We start from the raw sequence: 24726 nt of genomic DNA on the forward strand, positions 1-24726 counted from the left end.
GGAAAGTGCAAAGGCTTAACCAGCTTAGGTGTGTTCCTGTGGTTGGCTGGCTGTGAATTCAGTATGGGGACTGAGAATCCTGGGTGCAGAATAGGCTCGTTTGTCCCCAGACGAGGATGTCGACCACCCCTCTGTAGGCACCAGTTCAGCCAGTTGGAATGGTCTCCGGATGATTCTGGGAGGATCCCAAAGAGTGCCTGAGTGCACACCTCAAATGTTAGCCGCCAGTTCTCTGCATGACACCCATCTTTCCTGGGAGCTGGATCTGCTGCTAGCAGAGCACTCATCGGGTCAAAGCATATGGAGCTGGCAGCTGAGAACCTAGCAGCCTGCCTCCTCTGCTTCCATGTTTGCAGAAGCAGAGCACTAGTCATTGGCTTGGGTCCCCTGGTCACTGCTGCAGGGCTGTCTTTGCAAACCAGGCTTGAATCAGACGGCAGCCAAGCCTCCTGCGCAGTGAATGCATCATGCAGAGTAGCCCCCTTTGCAGCCCAAGTGACAGTTACCCTGAATCTCTCAGTGACCCTGACCTTACTCAAGATCCCTGGCTAATCAATGCGGCTTCTGAAGCACACACATTCTTTTTCCTGAAAGTGGTAAGAGGCTTCTGGGAGAGGGCTGATGGTGCACACCAAAGGAAAAAATAGACCACTATAAATCAAAGGCCTTAATTGGCACAGATACAAACATTCCCACAAAAGAATTCAAACTCATTGTGTATTCTTTCTTTCTTGCGGGGCCATTGTGGTCTCTCCTGTAATCCCTAAATGGAATGGTAGTTCCCATCACCACTGTCGCCTGCAGAAGTAGCGAGTGTGGAGGTGCTGATTCATGCGTAAGAGGATGTGACAGAATCAAAGAGAATCCAGAGTGCGTCACTTTCCACTTACCAAGTAGGGTGCTGTTGCGGATGAGAGACCTCTTAGAAAGTCACCTCTTCCTTTCTCCTATGCAGGTGGGGCTGGACAATGGACGGAAGTCCCATAGCATGGAGGCTCACTGGGGGATAGCCTCTAGCCAGCACTGCAGGGGATTGCACCTGAGGGCCAGGGAGGCCGGTCCTGGTCCAGTGGGCCCAAGAAGGGCCAGGGGTTCTTGGAATGGCCATATATTGGAAGAGCCAACAGGGAAAAGCAGCATGGGCGAGGTGGGAGTGGAGAAGATTCGTGGCTTGGACCCTAGATGGCTTTTCTGCAATTGCTGGGCAGCATGACACAGACCAGGCTGGGGTGGCCCCAAGGCTGGAGACTGCTTGCTGCCTGGTGTGAGGTATTATCATTTCCCCCCCCACCCCACCCCCAGTGTTGAATGGGGACCGTCCCTAGTCTGCCTTGAGCCATTGGTCAATTCTTCCAGGTTTCTGTGAAAAGTTGGAAAATCGGGAGTGGGGACAGAAAAATGAGGCGCCCACTTCTTCCAGTGTGTCTGTCCAGGAACTTGGTTAGTTTTTATCAGCCGCCTGGCCCCTGTGGGCATTTGAGTTTTTTAACGAGACTCTGAATTTCTTGAAGCCGGGTCAGCATTACTTATTCATCTTTTTAACAAATAATTATTGGACAGGTACCACACGCTGTTCTAGGCACCATAGTGCAGTAGGGAACAAAACAAAGACCCCAGACCTCCCAGAGCTTCTAGGAGCTTCAGAGAGAGAGGAGCAATGAAACTATTAGTAAATATTGGAGTGTGTTAGAACGCAATTAGTGATTTAGAAAAGCAACAGTAGTAAAGCAGAGAAGGGAGAGGGGGCAGCGCTAAGAGGCTTGAGTGGGGTGCAGTTCTCCACAGAGTGGCCAGGGTAGGGCTCATTAGGAAGATGACAATTGAGCATAGATGTGAAGGAAGTGAGTGAGTGAGTCATGTAGATTTCAACAGGAAGAGTGCTTTGGCCAGAAAGAGCAGTCAGTGCAAAGGCCCTGAGGCAGGAATGTGCCTAGTGTGTCAGAGGAACAGCAAGGAGCAGCTCAGCAAGGCAGAGTGTAGTAGGGTGAGGTCAGGGAGGGAACAAGCCTCTGAGGCATGTGGTGCCTTGGAAGCCATTGGGAGGTTCTGGAGCTTAGATCGGGAGGAATGGGAACATCGTAACCTTTGTGTCCTGGGTGTTTAGCGTGGCTCTTGCAGTAAACGTTAGTTGTCTTGAAATAACGAATCTCCATGAGGGAATTGAGTGCCTTGTGTGTAACGAGCCAGAGAAATCCAGTCTTGGCCCGTGCTGAAATCCTCCAACCGGGAAGCTTGGTTTTGCTCAGGGTGCCTTGTCTGACGGGAGGCTGGGGGGCCGCGCACGGGTGAGAAAAGAGCCACTCCGTTCACTTCCCTCCTTGAAGCTCCAGTGGTTTAATGACTGTGGGCCAGGAGGGGAGTGGTGTGAATCAACTCACTGCCCAACTGAAGACCACGAGCGAGGCGGGTGGGCATAACTCAAATCCCAGGAGACAGTTGGTGGGGTTTCCCCAGTGAGTTCAGAGTTCCTGGCCATCCTGAGATTGAGTGCCTGCTGACCATTTGCTGTGATGCTCATAACCTTACCCCAGGGGACCCTGCTGGAAACCTCCAGCTTCATGAACAGAGAGAAGGGAAAAGAACGCTACAGGGCTTTATTGGCTCACATGGTATTGCCTTGGTCCCACTACCACGATGGGTCATTCCCCAGTAAGGGCAGTGCCCCTCTGTTCAGCACTTCCTGTGTGTCAGACTGGCTGGCTTGCTCACCCCTCTTTCCCCTCCCACATGTGTTTCTGGAGCACCCACACGTTCCAGGCAGGCGCTGTGCTGGCCTTGGGATACAGGACGAACGAGACAGACGAGGTCCCTGTCCTGACATTCTGGTAGGGGGAAACAGACAATAAATAAGCATGTCAATACAGATTGAAGATTTGGATCTGGGAAGAAACAGGAACCAGCTTTGGGAGATGAAGGTGAGGGAAGACCTCTTGGAGGAGGTGGCCTTGTTGGGTTGGAGGACTGAAGAATGAAGAGCTGAGTTGGGGGTCATGAGGGCAGAGGGTGGGTTGTGATGGGCAAGGTGTGGAAAATGGTGAATCAGAGACCTTGGTGGGGATGAGCTGGCTGGCTAGGATCAGAACAGGGGCCGCTATGCCATAAATTCTGGGTCAGTGGGAGAGGGGGCGTTTCTCATCTCGTTCATCTCCTTTGACCCTTCCTTCTAGGCTCTTGATAACCCAGAGAGTGTGGTGGTATTATTGTCACATTCTGTGCATGAGCTAGCCGACACCCCCAGAGCTTAGGTGATCATCCTGTCCTCCCCCAGCACCAGGGGATTGCAGGCATCCAGCCCCAGACTCCCCATGCTGCTTCTGTTTTGTGCCCTCCGTCACTGTCTGCAGTGATAGTCACTCCCAGTTGAGCATGACGTGTGGGCTTCTGGGCCAAATGTTTGGGGTAACTGGGAGGTCCTAGTATCCCACGGCTACTTCTTTCTAGAAAATAAGTTCCAGTAAAACACTCTTCCTGAAGAAATACCCCACGAGTGTTTGGTGTGTTGTCGTTTACTGAGTGTATTTTATTTTGCATGAGCCTTGAATGCACCTCTTCCATCCTAAGTATCTTACAATTAATTTCTCCCCTAGGACTCATTAGCTTTTGGTTGAATGCCAGGCACAGCACTGAAGGGACAGACCAGGCAGCACTAGGCGTTGAGGGGGACAGAAATGACTTGGCCCGGGGATGAGACGAGGCTGGCCTTGCACGGGCCTGGCAGCTCCCCAGAGCTTGCTTTCTAGGCGGTCCCACCACCATCTTGCTGTTACCTGCTGCTTCTCACATAGGCACAGTGCCCGGCGTGCATGCAGTGCGAGTCCTCGGAGCTCTGAGATTGTTGTGGTGCCAGATCGATGGGCATCTCTCTGGTTTTTTGCTTCTGCAGCTGTAACACTCCCTGCTAATTGGCCAATTCACAGAGAAGAATGCCACGCTCCTCTCGTTAACAGAAGTGGCCTGTTAGCTCTTCACGTTTCCCCCAATGGGTTTTATTTCCCCCCTTACATTTGGCAGCATTGTCCAGTTGCCTCACTGATGTGGCTGCAGTTGTGTGTTCCGGACATGTGTTGGCCTCCGTTCAGCAGCCCCGTGTTACTCGGGTTTCAGCATGGGGCATGCGCTCCTGGGGACTGGCCTCGTGTTTATGCTCTCTGATGTTTGCTTGCTGATCTCCACCTTCTGGAATGAGAAGAGGCTCATTCTGCAGCGGTTATCAGCTGAGCTTCCCTTCACGGCTGGTTGAAAAGCCACCTGCTGCTGGTTATGGTTGGTTCAGGCCTGGGTCACTGTGACCCCCTGTGACATTCGGAGCCCTGTGTATATGAGACAAAACGGGGAATAATTACACATTGTGGGTGGCTGTCACGATGGTCAGGTCAGGAGGTGAGTGGTATGCCAACCACCCCTGAGGTTTTGCGGCGCGGGCCCACCTGCTGCTATGATGAGCATGACTGGGGCGCTGTGGGAGGCCGGCCCCACATTGGCATTGGAGGGCGTGAATGCTGGAGCAGCGCTGCCCATCCGTCAGGCCCATGGGCACTGAAGCCACACTCCCTGGATCCAGATCCTGGCTCTGGCTGTGCCTCTGCCAAGAGGGTGACCTTGGGCCAGTCCTTTGCCCTCTGCAGCTCCCTCCCTCCCCTAGTCGGCTGTCAGAGGATAAAGCAAGTCAGTGTCTGTAAAGTGCTCACAGCACCTTTCCGTTGCCCACAGGGCATCGGTAATTGTCATTAGCACCTGGAAACAGGTAACAAGGAGGTGTGCTACGTTTTGGCCCCTCACAGCAGCCCTGTGGGGGAGGTGCTGCTGTGAGGTCCGTTGGTGCCTGTCGGAACCGAGGCCGTGGGAGAAGCTGGAGAGTGGAGGGACCCTGAGCCTGGACTCTGGCTGCTCCAGCGTCCCTGCGGATCCCACCCTTGGTGCCGCACATTCTTCCAGTCCCGGCCCCCGAGGCTGGAGGTTGGGGAGGCTGCCCAAGGCCCCAGGAGCTCTTTGGGGAGACTGAGTCCCGCCCACTCACAAGCCAGAACGCCAGCGAGCAGAAAGTGGCAGGTATGGTGCTGGGCATGTTTGCATTCGGGAACTCATTTTAGCTCACGGCAGCATGCGATGGAGCCACTATGGTCTCTGTTTGACTCGGGAGAGACAGACGCATTTGGTTAGGGCCCCTGGGCCAGTAAGTGAGAATGAGGTTGGACTTGGGTCTGCCCTTATGTTGGGCATGTTTTTGTTAGCGTGGCCTGCCCCCTTTCTTAGGGGGAAGACATTGCTCCTAGTTCCCAAATCCCTATCAGAGCTATTTGAACAAAAGGATTCTAGTTGCTTCCTCAGAAGGTGAGCAGGCTAGGCCTGGGAGAGCCTGGAAGGTGAGCTTTCCTAGATCATTGCGATAGCTCCTACAGAGCCAGACACCGGCCACGTCACCTGTCCTAGCCCTTACCTGCCCTCTCTAGCCACCAGCCTCTTCTTCCCGGAGCGGCCTACCTGCTGTCCCCATGCTGCTTTTCCTGCCCACTCCCTTCTCTCCACCCTACCGAACCACTGAGTAGGTACAAAGAAACACACTCAGCAGGTCGGATCTACCAGGTACAGAGGCAGGGGTACCCTGACAGCTCTTCCCAGGCTGAGTACCGTGAACTCCATCAGGGGCCGGTGACTGGAGGGGCCACCCACTGGCCCAGCTCCACCCCCTGACTTCCTGTGTGCCTGCAGCATGTCGTGTTCCGGAGCACCACTACAGTCACCAGGTGCACCAGCTCCAGCGACCCTGGTCTTGTCAGAAACAAAGGGTGAATGGCTGGAGCTCTGAGCTGGCCTTCCTACCGTTCTCCTCTCCTCCCAAGTGTTCTGGTAAACTCCTGCTACCTACCATTCAAGACTTGGACCAGTCATTTCCTTCTCTGTGAAGCCTTCCTGCGCTTCCCCCTCGCCCCCCCCCCCCCAACCTGGCATAGTTCCTCACTTCTTCCTCCATGCCTCCGGTGTCCACGTGGACACATGGTAGGCACTGCCTGCTGCTGGCTGGGCTGTGGGCTCCGCACAGGCAGGCCCAGGGCTGCAGCACTCCTGGTCTTTGCTCTGGCTCCGTGAGTGAGGTCAGTCCCCCGGTGACGGCTGTGCATCCAGCTTCCAGACTTGTCTGATTTGTTCCTAGCTTGTATTTAGGGCATTAGGACCATCTGATTTCCTTGAAAATTCTGTAGGTGAATGTTTTTTAAGTCGAGGGGTAACATAAAGTGCAGTGACCTTAGGTGCGTCAGTGGCTTTGTGCTTACGATTGCATTTGTGTGTAACTTAGGGCAAGATAGAAGACATTTCTAGTCGCTCATTCTCAGTCTCTAACCCCTCCTCCTTTCTAAAGGTGCCTTTTAAAAAAATTGTGGTGAAATACATATAAAAATAATGGATTACCTATTTTTAAGCATGGAGTTCAGTGGCATTAGGTACTTTCTTTAAAGGTACTCTTTACATTTGAATGGTATTGGTAATACTTTCTTGGCCAAGGCCCAATGACTGGATGACATAGAAACAACTAGAAGAGAAAGTGAAAGTTCCCCCAGCCTCACTGTCTTCAGAAGGGACCACTGTTCAGAGCATGTGTCACCTTCCAGATCTTGCTGTGTGCACTACCTACCATGCACAGATCTCTCCACACCGGAAAACACGATACAGATGGACATGTTTGAATTGATAATTTTGGTTTTTTAATTGTAAATGGAATCCTGGATGGGCTGCTGGATTGCAGCTTGCTTTTTCATGTGCCGTCTGCATGTGGCCTTTCTAAGGGGCTGTCCCTGGCCTGACGGAGGGCGTTCTGTTTGACACCTGGGGCATTGGTGGTGCTGCTGCTTCTCCTGGGTCCAGTGCCTGGGCCTTGGGTGTTTGTGTCCTCCTTCTTGACCCCTGGCTCAGACCCCTCTCCCTGTCCATGCAGAGTCGGCTCTCAAATTCTGCAGCCCCGAAAGGCCTTTTAGTTACTGCGGACCCCTGGGGAGTCAGCTTCTGGAGTATTTACCTTTTATTTTGGGGACCTCGATCCCAGGACCCTGGGATCATGACCCGAGCCGAAGGCAGACGCTAATGACTGAGCCAGCCACCAGGCGCCCCTGGAGTATTTACCTTTTAAACAAGGATGGAAGCCTTAGGGTGGAGGGGTGGAGACTAGATAAGGTGTTGTTAACCAGCAGGCAGAAGCAGACACTTTAGGGAGCGGTTTGGCCCTTGGGCCACCCCTAAAATCACACTCCTGGCCTGCTGCTGGCTCTGACCCCAGAAGCCAGCCTAAATGGCCAGCCCCAGAGTCCAGGACCGCTCCGCCTACATCCCCTGGTTGGGTAACTGGCAGAATCTCTCCTTGCAGCAAGGAGGGCCCCGTATCTCCACGCTCCTCTTACAGCTCAAGCTCCAGGTCCGTGGGAGATGAGCCCTTGGCAAAACCCGAACTTGCAGCATTTGGGAACCATAGACCTGATTTGTGGAATACTTTAGTCTGGGACATGAATGGTGGGCTCACTTCATGAGAAGATAAACCCAAAGGACTCCTGATTTTTGACTCTGGAGTGAGCTTTTCCCCTTTTGGTTAGTTTCACCGCGCTTGCTCTTGCCCTGTGCTGAAGTTAATCTCCCAAGGCTGTCGGGCTCCTGTTTTCTTCCGTCCCTCACTTTGCTTCTTTGTTGTTCTCTGTATGGGTACAGGCAGCCATGAATTCACTTAGCAGCAGCCCACTGAGGCCCTGCCCTGCGTTTTGTGTTGAGAGCATTGGAGGGGGCGGGTGTAAGGTGGATGGGACCTTCTCTTGGGGGCTTTCCATCTGGAACACCTGGGATTGTCCACTGTCACACACAGATTCCTGGGAGGCCGGCAGCCAGGAGGCTCTTGATGGGAGCAGCAGGAGCAATCATGAATTTCTGTCCACGTATCCCAGCCAGGCCCTGTCAGCTTCTCCATGGTAACTGCGGGGTATTGATACTATTAGCCTTAAGAAAAGCACAACCAGGCTTTTGAATATAAAAGAGGAAAAAAAAAGGAAAAATAAAGTCCAAAATTCTAATGCTAAATGATTCCTGATGATTTTTTTTTAAAAAAGTTAATGTGTGTACAGGATTAGACATTTCAAACCAAACAGGAAGGTCTAGAAAAAATGCAAGCTTGCTTGTGTGCATGTGCACACACAGAACCACCTGCCTTCTTTATCCCCCAGAGATGAAATCCTGAGATATTCGTAGGCCACTTTCCAGGAAAAGCAGTTCATAACATCACATGTGGCCTTTGAAAAGCTTTACCTGCAGGGGCCCCTACTGAGCTCCCCGCTCTTGCTTTTCCACCCAGGTACCCGTTCTGAATCCGCGCACGTAGGTACAAAAAGACCTGGGTCTCTTTAACATGTATGTGGATTCCCATTCTGTGGACAGACCGTAATTACCTAACCACTCCCGTCTTGATGGACATTTAGGTTATTTCCAGCTGTTCACTGGGTAGGTTGCATTTTAAAGGTTTGAAATTTCCCCAGTAAACATGTCCTCCCAACACCTGACCGTCGAGAAAAGCAGATCCCTTTGGAAAGTTTTTAAATTTATTTTCACAGTTGATTCTTATCTTTTTTTTTTTTTTTTTTTAAGGTGGCAGGGAGAGGAAGGTGACTCTCCTATGTTGGATGCTTAATGAAAGTACTTTTACATCCATGCTTACGTGTAGTTCTAGGAGGCCGGAATTATCTGCCCTGTGTTTTAGACAAGGACTCTGATGCTCAGAGAGGACTCATAGTTCATGGCAGGGTTCAGCTGGGGATCGGACTGCTCTGAGCAGCCCTGGGCCTCACACATTGTTTCGCTTCCCTTTGTTCTGCCACTTCTGTATATCCGAGTTCATAAAGAGCTAGGGGAGAGGTTTCTACACCCATCCACGTGAATTTTTGCTTAGACCTTCTAACCGGGTGATGTTTTGCTCTGCATTTAGTCTTGGTTTTCTGTTTCGGAAAGCTTTAATTGCATATGGCATACTCTAAGATTCACTGGGAGTATGTGGTGATCAGAGGAAGCAGTGACTTTATCTTGGGACCCTAATTTCCTGGGTTCGAGTCCTTCAGCAGAAGATGAGGGGGCTGTCCAGGGCTGTGTTCTACCACACAGCATCCTAAGTGGGCTCTGATGGATGCTGTCTCTCAAGTGGTGCATGCTTGGGGGGCTCCCATCTCTGGGCTCCCTGTCGTTGGCGTCTGTAATGCGCTATCTGGGTTTCCTGGGCAGTAGAATCCTATCTCAATTTATCTGTCATTTTTGTGGATGAATAATCCAAAATGAGTAAATGAAAATTAATGTGTGGATTTGGATGCTAATTTAGCTTCCAATTAGGTTTTGTTTTGAGCGTTATTGAAATTAATCTGTGCTCCTTGGGCACATTCCACTTATTGGCAAGGTACGGTGGCCCCCAGAGTACAGTTGGTGGTTGGTTGGGGGTAAATTCAGAAGATGGATAAACCATATCAAGATAATGGAAACGTTTTCTTTAAAACTTTTTTCTTTTTTAATGACAAAATGATGTCTGGACATCATCCAGGTCCTGAAAAGAGAAGAATAATTCAGTCAGAATCCTGCCCCAAACAGACCAGTTTTCTTTTGTTTGTTTTTTTTTTCCTTGCTAGACCCGGTCCATTTGCATGTAAACACTTTTTAAAGGGTACTGAGCCTGGAACTGAGTTTGAGCTCCTGATGAAGCACCCTTATTTCAGGAGGACCTTGAGCTTTGGGATTGGGCAGGCTTCAGCTCCAAGTCTGACTCTTGGCTCAGGAGCTGTGTGACATCAGGCACGTCACTTTGTCCTTCGGAGCCTCTGTTTTCTTATCTATGAAATGGGAGTGGCAATCTGTCTACCTCTTGTTTATTACCTGGACTGAGATAAAACTGTGTGTTTCCCACAGGATGGGGCATGAGCCACTCGCAGCACACAGGCCTCTTTCATTTCTCTTAGAAAGCCTCCTGACTTCTCGGGGAAGAGCTTCTTTGTTTGGGGCCAGCTTCCTTTGGGGATGAGCTTTAACTTCCTGCTGGTACTTGCCAAGCTCCCTTTCTAAAGAGCCAGCATTTGGCTACATCCAGTACACCTTGCTTTTTCTTTTCTGTTACTTTTACAACAGTGGGATACACTGGTTTTTCATGCCCTGTAGCAGTATACAGCTTCTTTTAAAGTAAATATATTTAAAGTAGAAGTTAGGGGTGCCTGGGTAGCTCAGTCAATTAAGGGGCTGCCTTTGGCTCAGGTCATGGTTTTGGGGTCCTGGGATCGAGCCCTGCTTTGGGCTCCCTGCTCAGCGGGGAGCCTGCTTCTCCCTCTCCCTCTGTCCCACCCCCTGCTTGTGTGCTCACTCGCTCTCTCTCAAATAAATAAAATCTTTTTTTTTAAAGATTTTATTTATTTATTTGCCAGAGAGAGAGCACAATGGCAGGCAGAGGGAGAGGGAGAAGCAGGCTCTCCGCTGAGCAGGGAGCTGGACGTGGGGCTTGATCCCAGGACCCTGGGATCATGACCTGAGCCAAAGGCAGCTGCTTAACCGACTGAGCCACCCAGGCGCCCCTCAAATAAATAAAATCTTTAAAAAGTCAATAACACCAGCATGCTGTACTTAAGACCTAAATTGGAAGGATGGTGTGGGTTTGAATCCCAGCTCTGCTGCCCCTTGGCTCTTTGACCTTGGATGTGTCCTTTACCACCTCTGAGCCTCAGTTTTATCATCTGTAAAGGGAGGGAAACAACAGGACGACCTCATGGGGCTGTTGTCAAGTTCAAGTAGGCTAGTACAGTCAGAGCCCTTAGAGCGCATCTGGCACATGCAAAATACCCTAAGCATGTTAACCAGAAGTGCGTTTCCTAGACAAGCGAGGGGCCTTTGGGAAGCACAGGGCTGGTGTTGGTAAAGTACAGAGTTTCCGACTTAGGGCGGTGGGCAATAAATGGTAGCTGGTGCTATTGTTTTGATGATTTAACAATGGTGGTGTTAGTAACAGTCCTGATGACAAAGTAGGAGGTAGCCTTTTTTTGTTTCGAAAATAGAATTTCTTAGGGCAGCAACTCTCAGGCAGCTTGACGATGGCGTCTGGCAAGATTCCAAGGTTCCAATCTGTGTGTTGACTTCCCTAGGCCAAGCCCAGCATTCGGTGCTTCATTAAGCCCACCGAGACGCTAGAGCGCTCCCTTGAGATGAACAAGCACAAGGGCAAGAGGCGGGTGCAGAAGAGACCCAACTACAAAAACGTTGGGGAGGAAGACGAGGAGGAGAAGGGGCCCGCCGAGGACGCCCAGGAAGACGCTGAGAAGACTAAAGGTACTGAGGGTGGTTCAAAAGGCATCAGGACGAGTGGGGAGAGTGAAGGTGAGTGCGCCCGTGAACGCCACCCTGGTGCCTGTGCCGCGAGCCAGGCTGTCCCTTGTGTCTGGTCCCTGTTGTGTGTCCGTGGGTGCGTCTGTCCATTCCCGACGCCGGTGTACCTCACTCTGTGGGCCCAGCCCTTTGCAGGCAGCTGTGGGCAGGTCCACTGCAAGGCCTGCCCACATCGCAGGGGTGACCCGGAGCAGGCCTCTTTACTCGAAACCCTGTGCCTCGGTTTCCCCATCAGTAAACAGAGGCTAGCAGATGGTAGTTACTTTGTCATTACGAGAATGAAATGAGTTAGGACGTGTCCCATGCTCGGAGCAGTGCCTGGCCTGTGTCATAAGCATCTGCTGCCGTTCCTGCCCTCACCATGTTTATTGCAGTTCTGTTAGTCCCCGTCACCTGCGATGCTGATTTTTGACACGAGTCGTTATTTCCAGTGCACTGCAGGGAGAAAACCCGCGTTGAATGAGATTATATACCTTTAATACGATTATGTTTTAGATTCTTACATTAAGATTTGTCCGAAGTTCTTAGAGTGAGGTACACCAGGGTTTGGTGCACATGTGCTCAAAAAGCAGAATCATTCATTCCTCTTTTTGGTTTGTGTTGGGGATGATTCTGGTTTAATTTCCACCTTCCTCTGGCTTAGATGCTAATACCTTCTCGATCTGGAGAGCAGTGTCTGCTCTGGAATTAGGCAAGCTTCAGCTGTGCAGGCTCTTGTTTTGGGGCTGGTTGCACAGCCACACAGATGGGGTGTCTGGCCACGGCCCCAGGCACGTGGGGTGGAGCAGGGGATGAGGTAGAAGTGGGGTGGGGGCTCTGCTTGCTGGGCCTGAGCTCCCACCACAGCTTGCAGGACAGACTCGGGCTGTCCTCAGCTCCCGCTGTGGGCTGTCCTCCTGGGTGCGGGCTGGTAGTGAATCCTCCAAGGCCAGCAGCGGTTGCTGGCCTGTTGGTCTGGACTGTGTGAGTCCCTGGTCCGGGGGCTCTGAAGCTGGGAAATCGAGTAGCTCCATAAATCAGTGACCGGGAACTCCTTTGTTTTGGGGAGTTTGCTGCGATTATGGAGCCAAAACCCGCCCCATCCCCACCCTGCTGGCCCCATTCTGATTTTCTTGGCAGGTCTCAGGGGAATGCCACAATCCCATTTCGATAAGTATAACCAAAGCATTTCTCTGGTGCCACCCGGCCCTCTTTTTAAGGCTGAGATCCCCAGCATGCTTTTATTTCTGTTTAAAGTGCACAGGAAGCATTTTGACATAGGAATTCCTGTTTGGCTCAGGACACGGATGCCAGCAAGTATGACTTTGGTGGGGAGGTGAGGGGCAAATGCAAGGTAAGCAAGACATCTTAGTTGGCTTATTTGCCTCTTTTTTCTTTTTTCTTTTTTTAAACACAGGAGAAAACTGCGTAAACCCTGGGGTTTAGTTGTCCTGTGGCCACACTGGGGAGAAAGGAGGATTTCACCCCATTTTGAACGCTGTGTTCTTGTCGATTTTGTTTTGGAAAGATGCTACCTCTTTCATTCCAATCCTTTTAAGGGCTGCTCTTGAACTAGGCCTGGCCATGACTAACCCTGGTGTGGACAGGGCAGGCTTGGCCGCAATCACACAGTGAAGTGAGTCAGCCCGGTGGCCCGGTTCTGGCGTGTGGGGCTTCTGTGCCTCAGCCAGGCTGCCGTTCAGTTCGCTGTTGGGATTGGGGTGATTACTCCCCAGATGCCGAGGCTGCCTGTCCTGTGCCGGGGGCAAGGGGAGAAACGTGCACCAGCCTCCAAAAACCTGTGTTCTGGGTGCTCACTCAGAGGTTGCCAGGTTGTACCAGACAGGGCCCTGGTATCTCCCCTGGAGGTTTTGCTTGGACCTTTGATGCTGATGTTAGAGCTTAGTTGAACATGACTCTCAGCAACCCCCTTTGACATTTTGGTGCTCTCCTGTTTTCTTGAACACACGGTAGTCATTCCAAAATATCATGGACCTGTCATCTTCTCACCTGGCTGAACCTAAATAAATACAGCTCTCATAGTCCTGACCAGCAAAGAGACACCTAACTGGGCAGCGGTAGCTTTCAGGTGGATGGGGCTTTGTGAATGGTGTATTTGATCTCTTGGTTCTTAGATTTAAGGTGCGGCTGGTGGGTGTTCTCTCCTTAGACTGTGTTTGGGTGAAACCAGGCAGCTGTTAGCTCCCATGACTTGGAAGGGTGTCAGGCCACAGTGTCAATGTGGGAGGAGCTAAGAGATGGGATACTGGCCTTGCAGTCATGTCTGGGTTTATTGTGAGCCTTGAGTGGTCTCCCCAAGCTCTGTACCTCAGTTTCCTTGTCTGGAAATTGAGCATAAAAAATGTAATTCATGTGGTGCTTTTTTTTTTGTTTTTTTTTTTAAGATTTTTATTTATTTATTCATGAGAGACAGAGAGAGAGAGAGAGAGGCAGAGGGAGAAGCAGGCTCCCAAGGAGCAGGGAGCCCGATGCGGGACTCGATCCCAGGACTCTGGGATCATGACCTGAGCCGAAGGCAGACGCTTAACCATCTGAGCCACCCCGGCGCCCTTTTTTTTGTTTTTTTAATGAATATATGTTAGGATTCTTGTGGTCATGAGTTAGAAAATCTACTCAGACTGGCTTTAGAAGGGTGATTATTGTTCACGTCGCTGAAAGGCTTGGGCAGGGACGGCCCCGGGTGTAGCTGACCATCGGCAGCGCCAGGCTCGCATCCTGCCAGCTTACCACCAAGTGGAGAAGGAGCTGCTTCTTCCCATCAGCTACAGCTCTAGTCTGGGGGCCGATGCTCTGTGACACTGATGGGCCTGGCTCACCCACTGCTGTAAGAGGGGTGTTCTGTGCCGACTGGCCAGGCCTGGGTCACTTGTTAATATTATGATGATGATTCCCTCAGTAAAAAAAAACAGGATGTGTTCATCAGAAGAAGGGGGCATGGATTCTGAGCCAGCGGAAGCAGCAGATGCTCCCCGAGAAAGCTGCACTCTTTCTATATGTCCCTCATCCCCCCTCAGGGCTGTGTGCTCCCTTGCTCTTTGGAGGTGGCTATGTTGCTCTTCTCCCCTCCAGATTATTTTTTCTCTAGCGGGCTTCTTGCCCTGTCCCTGGATCTAGAGGCTTGTCGACATCCTGCTTATAACAAACAGGCACAGGTGACTGTTGAGTGAAGAGATGCTGGCACCGACTCCCCCCTGCAAACCCCACCATCCCCACACTAGTGGGGAAGTCTTGCCTCAACCAGGTGGCAGAAAACACAGGCATAAAAAGGCATGTGGCCACAAGTCACAATTTTGCCATGACCTGATTTAAATGTGGCATTAACATGTTCTTTTTCTACAAATGCAACCAGAATTCACACCTCCTCCACATTTAAGCCCAGACAAGGAAGTAGTGTGAAATGAATGTGTACCTCTGGACCCTCCACTCGACTTCAGGTCCCAACTGATGAGTGACTCATTCTGAAACCGAGAAAATCACAGGGCCCCTAAATTTGCAGAAATTGCACACTAAAAGGAAAAAGAAGGGTACCCTAGTGCCCGTGGCCAAGGAAGTGTTCACTCGACACATGTCACTCTGAAAGGACAGTTGTCTCTTTTTGGAGTCACTCGGAGCAGTAACTTAATAAACAGACCTAGACAAAAGAATGAATTGTTTGCACTTCTCATTTGAAAAAATAGGGTTTAGTTTTTGGTTTTTGCCTATGGAAAAAGTAGGCACCAATTTCATGTCCTCTGATTGAAAACCTGCTCTTTGCTTGAATCCCTTCAAGGGCACGGAGTGAAGAGGACAACACTGACTTTGAGCCTGCCAGGTCAGCCGGGAGTTAAGGGGTGCCCAGAAGTTGGGAACCCCAGCTTTGCCTTTTTTTTTTTTTTTTAAATCCCCATTGAAATGAAATGGAACCCTGGCGTCATTTCTGGCACTTCTTGCAAAGCCAGAGCCAACCCCACGGCTGGCAGAGTTTCCTGATTGGGACGAGCTGTGGATTAGCCATTGGGAGGTTGGGATCTGAATCCTAGACCCTGGAGGGGCTGCTCCTGAGCAGCTCTGTGACCCTGGGCTAGTCATTGCTTCTCCACCGATGGGGGGGGCTTCACGATGCCCAGCCCTCCGGTTGTCAGAAATGAGAACATTACTGTCTCAGCACTCAACCATGTGACCCACGAGCACTGAAAAGGCAGCCTGGCCAAGGCGGAGAGCAGAGTGAGGAGCTTGGAAGGGGCGTGTGTGCTTGGGCACCCCTCCCCCTACCCCCTATTGTGAGTTTCTGTGAAGCCTGGTTCTCTGTTCATTTGTATAACGAATTAGTGAGGTGGGTGAGTGGGTGAGCATGTGTGTGTGGTGGGGGCACGGCAGGAAGGGAGGGAGGAGAAGGGTTAGGAGGCTGGCCCACCGTTTTAGAGACGTGGAAGTGCCACCTTTTCAAATGGGCTTAACTAGTATAAGGAACTTCCCAGAAAAAAACATTCTAAATTCAATCTCGTGCTGTTCGGTCAAGGAAAACAGCAAAACAAAGAAAGAGGCTCCCCCAAATCCTCAGCTCATACACACCCTGTTGTTGCCAGGTGCTCTTTGCCTCTTGAAATTCTGCTCCAGAGCCAGCCAATAGCATGCAGTCCTTCCCTTATTTCCTAGGTAACCAGCAAGGGCATCTTTCTCCTCTTTTCCCTGAACGTTCTCGTTAGGGCCTTCTTATTCTCCCCTTCCCCCTTTTTATTGTCTGTCCTCATTTTGATTCCTGGAATGTAGAATACCGAGGGCAACTCAGAAAATCCTTGAATTTGTGAAGTCAAAGACTGTTGGGAGGTCATGCCTGCCATTTCCCTGAAAAGCACTTCATTTACCAAATATTAATCAGATTAGAATGTGCATCATCCTGGGCAAGTTGATGGATTATTACTGTTATTTAAAAAAATCAGTGTGTCAGAGCATCGGGGAAGCTCCCGGATCTGGCCAGAGTTGTCATTTGGAGGGGGAGAGGTTGACGTCCCTGGGTGCCGGAGGTCTTCCGGCCTGTCCTGTACATCCACACTGTTGTGCAACCCAAACTACCATCCATCTCCACAGTTCTTTTCATCTTCCTGAACTGAAACTCTCTCCCTGTTAAACATTAACCCCCCCCTCCACCGCCCCCCACCGCCCCACCGGCAACCACCTTTCCACTTTCTGTCTCTCTGAATTTGTTCTAGGTACTTCATGGAAGTGGGATCCTACAGTATTTGTCTTGTTGCGACTCCTTACTTCACACAGCATCGTGTGCTCAAGGGTCATCCTTGTGGTCACGTGTGTCAGGACCACCTTCCTTTTTAAGGCTGCCCAGTATTCTGTTTTGTGGAGGGATGACATCTGGCTTATCCATTCCCCCCCTGACGGACACTTGGGTTGCTTCCACCTTTTGGACATCGGTACTGGTGCTGTTGTGCCTCTGGGTGTGCAAATCCTCTCCTGCTTTGGGGGCTCTTGTGGCAATGATAAGAGGCCCAGGAGGGCCGGGGCAGGGCCTGTGAAGCCAGAGGAACTGGAGATTTGGGTTCCCCTGCCCAGCTGCTCAGCCTCACAAGGACGTTCCTCGACTCCCAGAGGCTCAAGGCTCCGGGTGTGTAAAGGGGTCATACCACCTTCCAGGCTGGGGTGCAGGAGCCTTACAAGATTATGGGCCCCAGGGCCTGGTGCTGGGACTATGACCACACAGATGCTCCTTTCCAGGATGTGGGCCACGCCGGGAGATGAGCCCCCAGCAGCGGGGGCAGAGGCCCACCACCTCGATCTGTCTGCAAGCTCATTTGCCCTTGTAGAATGCAGACGCTGGGCTAGGTCAGCATTGCTCCAGCTGTGGGATATGGGGCACCTAAAAGGTGCGACGGGGCGGTGAGAAGATTCTTGCTGACATCAGGTCCGGGCCAGCCTGACATCTGTCCTTCATGCCTCCCTCACGTCCCCGCGCCCCCTGTCCCAGCACACAGCAGTCCTTGCTCCTGGTTGTTCATCACACACACTTTCACACTTGCTTCCTGTTTACATGGGCCGTATGCCTAGAGGAGTAATGAAGCATTTTTTTTTTCATTTGAAAATAATTTCAAATTTATAAGAATTTGGAGAAACGGGCGCCTGGGTGGCTCAGTCGTTAAGCGTCTGCCTTCGGCTCAGGTCATGATCCCAGGGTCCTGGGATCGAGCCCCTCATCGGGCTCCCTGCTCCTCAGGAAGCCTGCCTCTCCCTCTCCCACTCCCCCTGCTTGTGTTCCCTCTCTCGCTATCTCTGTCTCTGTCAAATAAATAAATAAATAACCTTTAAAAAAAAAAAGAATTTGGAGAAACAAAAATAGTATAAAGAACACCTGTTTACCTTTTACCCGGTTTCATCTTTTAACCTATATTATAGCCCATTTGCTTTCTTATTTATGTTTTCCCTCTCTCTGCCCCGCCCCCCCCACACTTTTTTTCTGGGTGAGTTGCATCCATCCTGTCGCTTCGCTCCGATACGTGTCAGCACACAGTTGCTGAGAATTAGGCATTGGCTTCCATAACCCCAGGGCAGCTGTCCACTCCAGTGTGGGTTTCTGCTGTCCCTGTCCCAGTTTGTCCTTTGGCTCAATAATCTCCCTTCTGGCGTATTTCCCCCACCAGTCTAGGGTAAGGTAGTGCCTTTAATTGTCGTGTCTCTCTGGCCTTAGTGACTCGGGAACATTTTTCACAGCCTTCTCTTTTACAACAGTGACATTTTTTAAGAATGCAGAACCTCTCCCTCCTTTGTTTTAATAAAATGTTCCCTCTTGGGTATTTTCTTTGTGATTACATGGAGGTTATATGTTCTTGGCTGGACCATGGCATAGGTGGTGTTATATCCTTGCCGGGGTGTCCCACTTGGAGGCACGTGATGTCCCCCTGACCCTCACGGGTGACATGGATATTGGTCACCTGGCTGCGGTATTGCCCCATCTCTCCGCTGTATAATCGCTTTCTTTTCTTTATAACTAATTCACAGTCCATGGGGAGACACTTAGAGATAATACAGATATGCTGTGCCTCATTACAGTGACCCTGGGAGCCGCCATTCACTGATGATACTTGCCCGATCCTGTCTTTACCAGACTGGTGGCAAAATGTTGATTTTCCAACGTCAGCACTCTCTCCATGTTTAAAAGTCAGCCCTCAGCATTCCACTGTAAGCAAGATGCCTCCCTTCTCCCCATTTGTTTATCAGTTCTTGGCACAGACTCAAGGATTTCAGTTTTTTAGTGGTTTATATTTCATTACTGATTTACTTCATCTGATGCTCAAATTGTCCCAGACTTGGCCATTGGGAACCCCTTTGGGCTGGCTGCTATGGCCTTGTGCTAAGCTCCCGTCATTTCTTTTGAGCAGTCCTTATACTATCTGGCTTGATAAGGTATTCCAGGTTCATTCTGGAATGCATGGGGAATGCCTGTCCCCGGGATGAGCCATTACTCTGACAAACCCTGCTTCCTCTCAGTGGCCAGCGGTATTGGAGGCCAGGAGCTGGGTGCCAGAAGGGCTAATGGCTACCGGGGTACCTTGCTTTTTGGCCCTTTCAATGGACAGATCTAGAAAACAGGTGCATGTACATACACAAAATATACATTTACTCGTGCATGCATATACATACGTACAGACATGCGTATCATATACATATTTTAGAAATCGTGAGTGCATACCAATACCTCCAGTATTCATACCAATGCCAGTCAGTTCCCAGAGGGTACTTTCTCGCCTTCCCCTATTCCAGATCTGTGTGTCACTTCTTCAGCAAGAGCCTTGGCTCCCAACGATGTCAACAATGTCAACACGTTTGTTTGCTCAGTCCTATAATACATCTTAAAAAGTTTCAGTTTGTTTATTGTTTAACAAACAAGAGTTCAGGATGGTTTGCAATCCGCCCCCATCCCTGCATTCTTCACCTGCCTCCCAACCGAGGGTATAGAGTGAAGTATGCTGTTTATAGCTACTTGGATTAGTCTGCCCTTTCTATGTTCTTTATTCCCCATCAGGGTAGGTATGGTGTTCATCTGGGGGAAAAAAAAAAAAAAATGTTGGTCCTTTTTTTTTTGGTCCAGTTAGGGGTCTTCCTTCCCATTTTTACAGACTTAATTTCTTTTTTTTTTAATATATGGATTATTAACAAACTTAAAACCATGCAAAAGGATATATTCAAGAAGTGTCCCTTCTTCCATACTCCGTCCCATTCCCCTTCCTCTGGTAGATAACCAACTTGACTGCTTTCTGGCATTTCCTTCCCACTTTTGTTTTTGTAAGAAAATGCCAATCTAGAAATGTTTTCTTATTCTCCCTTTTCTCTTACACACAGGGTAGCACACTGTATACGCTCTCTCTTCTCTTCTCAGCTTCTCTGGAAATCACTCCATGTCAGTTCACCATGGTCTTCCTCATTCTGTTTTACAGCTGCAGTGTGTGTGTGTGTGTGTGTGTGTGTGTGTGTGTGTGTGTGTGTGTGTGTGTGTGTGTGTGTGTGTGTGTGTGTGTGTGTGTGTGTGTGTGTGTGTGTGTGTGTGTGTACCAAAGTTTATTCAACCGATCTTTATGCTTGGACAGTTAGGTAGTTTCCAATATTTTGCAATTACAAGTAATACTTCAGTGAATACCCTTGAGTGTGTGCATTTTTATATTGTTAAGGGATGTATCTTCCAAATAAATCCCTACCAGTGGGATTGCTCAATTGAAGGGTATAATAGTGCTTTAAAGTTTCCTTTTTTTTTTTTTTTTTAAGATTTTATTCTTTTAAGTAATCTCTACATTCAGTGTGAGGCTAGAACTTACAACCCCGAGATCACGAGTCGCACCCTCCACTGACTGAGCCAGCCGGGCTCCCCTAAAGTTTCCTTTTAAAATGTATTTAGGGACGCCTGGGTGGCTCAGTCATTAAGCGTCTGCCTTCAGCTCAGGTCATGATCCCAGGGTCCTGGGATCGAACCCCGCATCGGGCTCCCTGCTCCGCGGGGAGCCTGCTTCTCCCTCTCCCACTCCCCCTGCTTGTGTTCCTTCTCTCGCTGTGTCTCTCTCTGTCAAATAAATAAATAAAATCTTTAAAAAAAATAAAATGTGTTTAAATCAAAAGAAAAAAGTGAGCTCATGATGAGGTAGATAACAAATAGTACAGGCAATACAGAGACATGGCAGATATCCTGGAGGCAGGCAAATGACTGAAGTTGGAGCAAAACTGAGCTGCGTTGTTGCCACAGTCCCTTCAAATTCCAAAATAGAAACCCATATGGGACAGGGGCTCATGTGTATGTTATAGCAGGTTCAGATGGAGCCCCCTGGGAATTCATCATCAGAGCCTGAGTCCTGGCCTCAGTGACCATCCGTGGAAATCCACGCATGCAAGCCCACTGTTCTGCTTTCTTTGGTGGCGGCAGCATGGTGCATGTACCCTGGGCGGGGAGCGAGGCTGCGCTGAGACAGGCATGTATCTACAGGGAGCTGTGGGAGTGAGGGCCCAGAAGGTTCTGCAGAACTGTGCCGGATGTTCTGGTCTGGCATAAAGAGGACATTCACTTTGACCTTGAATCTCACCAGGAAAAAAAAAGATCAGATCTCTTTGGCACCCTCTTTTAAAGATGATTGTGGAATCCGTTTTAGAATGGTGAGAATCTGGACAGACCCTCTCCCAAAAAAACTTATTAAACCCCCCCATGCCCACGTGGCATTTTGCATAAAGTTTCAGGGAGTTGACAGACGCTAGGTAAGAATCACTACTTTTAAGAGTTGTTTGGATAAAATTGTTAAAAAGAAGGGGCAGTGGCAACCTGCATTGACACTGGAAAGGACTGTCGTACGTTCATCTAGAGAATTAATCCCCATAACTGTGCTGGCCGGATGAGGATAGGGAAGGTGGGAACCAGGGTGACAGAACCAAGGTTCAGGAACCTCATTGTGCGTCGAGAGACCCTCGTGGGCCTGGTCCTGCACAAGGAGAGGACCCGGGAGTAGGGCAGGCAGCAGTCCTGGCTTTTGCTGCTCCTTTTCTCATCATATTAATTGTCACTATGTTTCTGGGTTTCTGTTTCCTCATATACAGTATCTAGGACTGAACCAGTGGTTTTTAGCAGTTCTGTGTGAAGCTCCAGAATTCTAGAAAGGAGCTTTAGGGGCTTCTGTGGAGTGCAGGAGGAAACCCGCAGCCAGGGACGTTTGGGAACCCACCCACCCTTTAGCCAGAGCAGCTCTGCTCCTGTCTGTGGTGGTGTGTCGTGGGAAATTGTCATTCAGAATTAATATGCCACTCCTTAACTAAGTTTGGTGAGCACTAGACTGGATTTTCTTTAATGGCTGTGTGCTCCAGAATTCTGCGTGTCCAGGGAGATTAAAAAATTAAAAAGGAATAACCACGTCACAGCAGGTGTATTCTCTAGGCTGAGGTGCTAGGGCTTGGTCCTGTAACCTTGGGGAGTCCTTGAAGCTGAGTTCCTGCCTCATCAGCTGGGCTGGGAGGGAGGGGAGCTCGCAGCAGGGCAGGAGGTGTGTCAGAGGTCCCAGGGTAGAAGCTAGAGGCTGGCATCACAGTCCTGCTGGGTAGTCTTCAGATGTTTTCAATGGCATGCTCCCATCGGTAAACACTAACAATCAAATAAATGTCATTTAAGCATGCAGCTCCCCAATATAGACACATTTATTGTAAATTATACCTACTTGTATTGCTGTGCCAAGGTTAGATACATCACAAAACAAAACGGATTGTTTAAAGATGAGGATAATTAAAAATAAGAGAGGTACTGCCCCGTGAATCATCTGTCGCCAGTGGGGACAGAGTGCCCCCACCGCAGAGAGGTCAGGCTCGTAGGGAGGCGGCTGGACGAGGTTGGTGGGGGTGAAGATGCAGGCGCAGGAACAGTGGTTCTCAGCAGTCTGCACTTCCACCTGCTCTCTGCCGTGGCCATGCTGCTCGGAGTGCTGTTTACTCAGTAGCTCCCTGTGAATTGACTCACTTGGTTTTTTTCCCCTTAAATCTCGCCTTCTCCTAAGCAGTGATATCCACAGAAGAACAGGTTTTCTGTGCAGTTAGAATCTTCTAACGCACATTAAGATAAACACAGAACTCTGCAAACAGAACATTTGTCCGCATTGCACTTGAAAATCATGGGTCAGCCCCCACCTGTGTGATGGCCCCGTGGGAGGCTCCAGTCCACCCTGGGAGGAAGGGGCTGGTGGTCCGGGCCCGTGTGGATGGGTGGGTGGTGCACTCCTCCGTGCTAGAGGACAGTCGCAGGCGCAGCCGTGCCTAGTGGAGTTCCAGAGGGTGGTGGGCACGCGCTGCCTCCAGTGAGAATGCTAGGCACGCTCAGGGCAGACTGGGTGGGGCCCTGGGCCACCCGCTACATGTCATAGGGGCCGTGCGTCGCTGCCAGCTCTGCCTGCCGCCAAAGCCTCACATGCTGGGCTCCCCCAGTCATCCGTACCCCCATCCCGTTAGTGAGCACTCGCCACATACCGGGAGCTGGGCTTGACACTAGAGTTCCAGTGGAGAGCAAGACAGAGAAGGGGGCTCCTCTTATGAAACCCCATTCTAGTGGCGGAAGGCAGGCAGCAACCATAAATAAAAAATAGGAAGTCCAGGCAGTTGTGAATGCTATAAAGTAAAATTGAGATAAGAGGGGGAGGGACAGATTTATCCAGGAGAATTCCGAATAATGTATGTAGCTACTCCCTCCAGGAGATAGAGCATAACTCCTCGCTCCTTAAGTGTGGGCTGCGCTTAATGACTTACTCCCACAGAGCTTGCAGTGAGGGGAGGAGGGAAAGTAACTTTCTGGTGGAGAAATCTGACCGGCGTTCGCTTGGCCAAGTGGTGCAGACTTGACGTCGGCGGTGGTCGGGCCGTGTTGGTAGTCTGCACCCTTGCTACAGCCGGCATTGAAGGGCACTTCCCCCGTGTGAGCTTCCTTCCAGAAACCTCTACCCCCAGTCTAATAATCTGAAAACATCAGACAGACTCAGATTGAGGGACATTCTGCAAAATACCTGACCAGTTCTCGCTCCTCAAACCGTCAGGTCACCAGAGGCAGGGAAGTCAAAAGCTGGCACAGTCAAGGGGTCCTAAGGGGACATGACGACTAGATGTAATGGGGTCCCTGAGATGGGATCCTGGAACAGAAAATGAACTGTAGGGAAAAACTAAGGAACTATGAATGAAATACGGATTTTTGATAATAATTGAAGGAGGTAAAAACCGGTGCAGAAGGAGTTGAGAAGACATCTCTGAGGTGGTAGCATCTGAGCTGGGCCTTGAAGGATGTCACTGAGTCAGGCCAGGGTAGGGGAGACCCGGGGTGAAAACATTCTGGGCAGAGGAAGCAGCCGTGTAAATATCCTGGGGCAGAAATAAGCTTGGGCCTATCAAAGAGCATGGAAGAAGCTCAGCACAGGTGGTGAGGGGTGCTGGGGAGAAGGCCAGGGAGTGAGGTCAGAGGTGGAGAGGAGCGGGGCTGCACAACAGACTGCCTCGACACTGTGGACGGCATGTGGATTTCATCCCCATGTGATGGGAAGGCAGTGGAGAATTCTGAACAGAAGGGCGATGTGAGCTCATTTCCACTTAAAGTCACTTGGTCTGTGCGGAGAACAAACTAGGGGGTAAAGGAGGGCAGAGCCAGCTGGGAGGCCTCTGCACGAGTCCAGGGGCAGATCATGGATGGCGGGGGGCCGTTGGAGTCCCTGAGCCCTCCTATCCCTCCAGATACAAGTGCAGCTTCACACATCAGCATCCTTTCCCCCACATCTGTCTCCTGAAGGTGGGGGAGGTGACCTAAACTCTGGGTTCCAAGAACTAAGTATTTGAAGGTCCACACCTGCACGTCAAAGAACTCTGTGACGGAGACCCCTTATGGCCAGTAGCTAACCATCTCTCTTTCGTCTCTGTTGGTTAATGCCTTCTTTGAAAACTAAAAACGTACCCCATGCTTACGTCGGTTCCTACAAGTGGCCCTTAATTGGGAAAAATACAGCGAGGTTCCTAACCTCCCTCTGCCTTCTGGAAGTCATCAGTGGAAAAGGAAAACAAAAGGCTTCAGGCATGTCAAAGCCTTTCCTAGAGTGTAAACAGTTTCAGAATCTTCTCAGTGAATTTGGTTATATTTTATTAACCACATATCATTTTTCTTCCCTCTGCTGCCTCAACTCCTTTGGGAAGGAAGTGTGGTGTCAGTAAAGTAAAATAAGTGCCTTAAAAAAACATCTTGAAATAAATTACTGCAATTTGCACTTTTTATTAAAATCAGGGCCACATTTCTTGGCGTTGCCACGATGCCAGGAAAGAGAGGTTGTGGCCTCTGTCTTATTTCTCCCCAGCTTGTTGCTGACGCTCCTGTCACTGCTGGCG

General features: G+C 50.2%; 1 protein-coding gene across 13 annotated transcripts in view; it reads left to right on the plus strand.

Moving 5' to 3' along the window:
- Nucleotides 1-24726, plus strand: part of CLEC16A (C-type lectin domain containing 16A) — a 200952-nt gene that overhangs the window by 38451 nt on the left and 137775 nt on the right. For 10 of the 13 annotated variants that reach the window (XR_003522964.2, XR_003522965.2, XM_027610767.2 and 7 more), the window contains one exon: nt 11133-11364. Coding sequence is in view for 11 of the 13 variants with exons in the window: in XM_027610767.2 (XP_027466568.1) it covers nt 11133-11364 (232 nt within the window). In the remaining 2 variants the exon portion in view is untranslated. The remainder of the gene's footprint in view (nt 1-11132; nt 11365-24726) is intronic. The other 3 variants (XM_027610771.2, XM_027610775.1, XM_027610776.1) reach the window with 1 other exon arrangement.

This window comes from Zalophus californianus, chromosome 10 (genome assembly GCF_009762305.2).
Source record: "Zalophus californianus isolate mZalCal1 chromosome 10, mZalCal1.pri.v2, whole genome shotgun sequence".
Classification (NCBI taxonomy): domain Eukaryota; kingdom Metazoa; phylum Chordata; class Mammalia; order Carnivora; family Otariidae; genus Zalophus; species Zalophus californianus.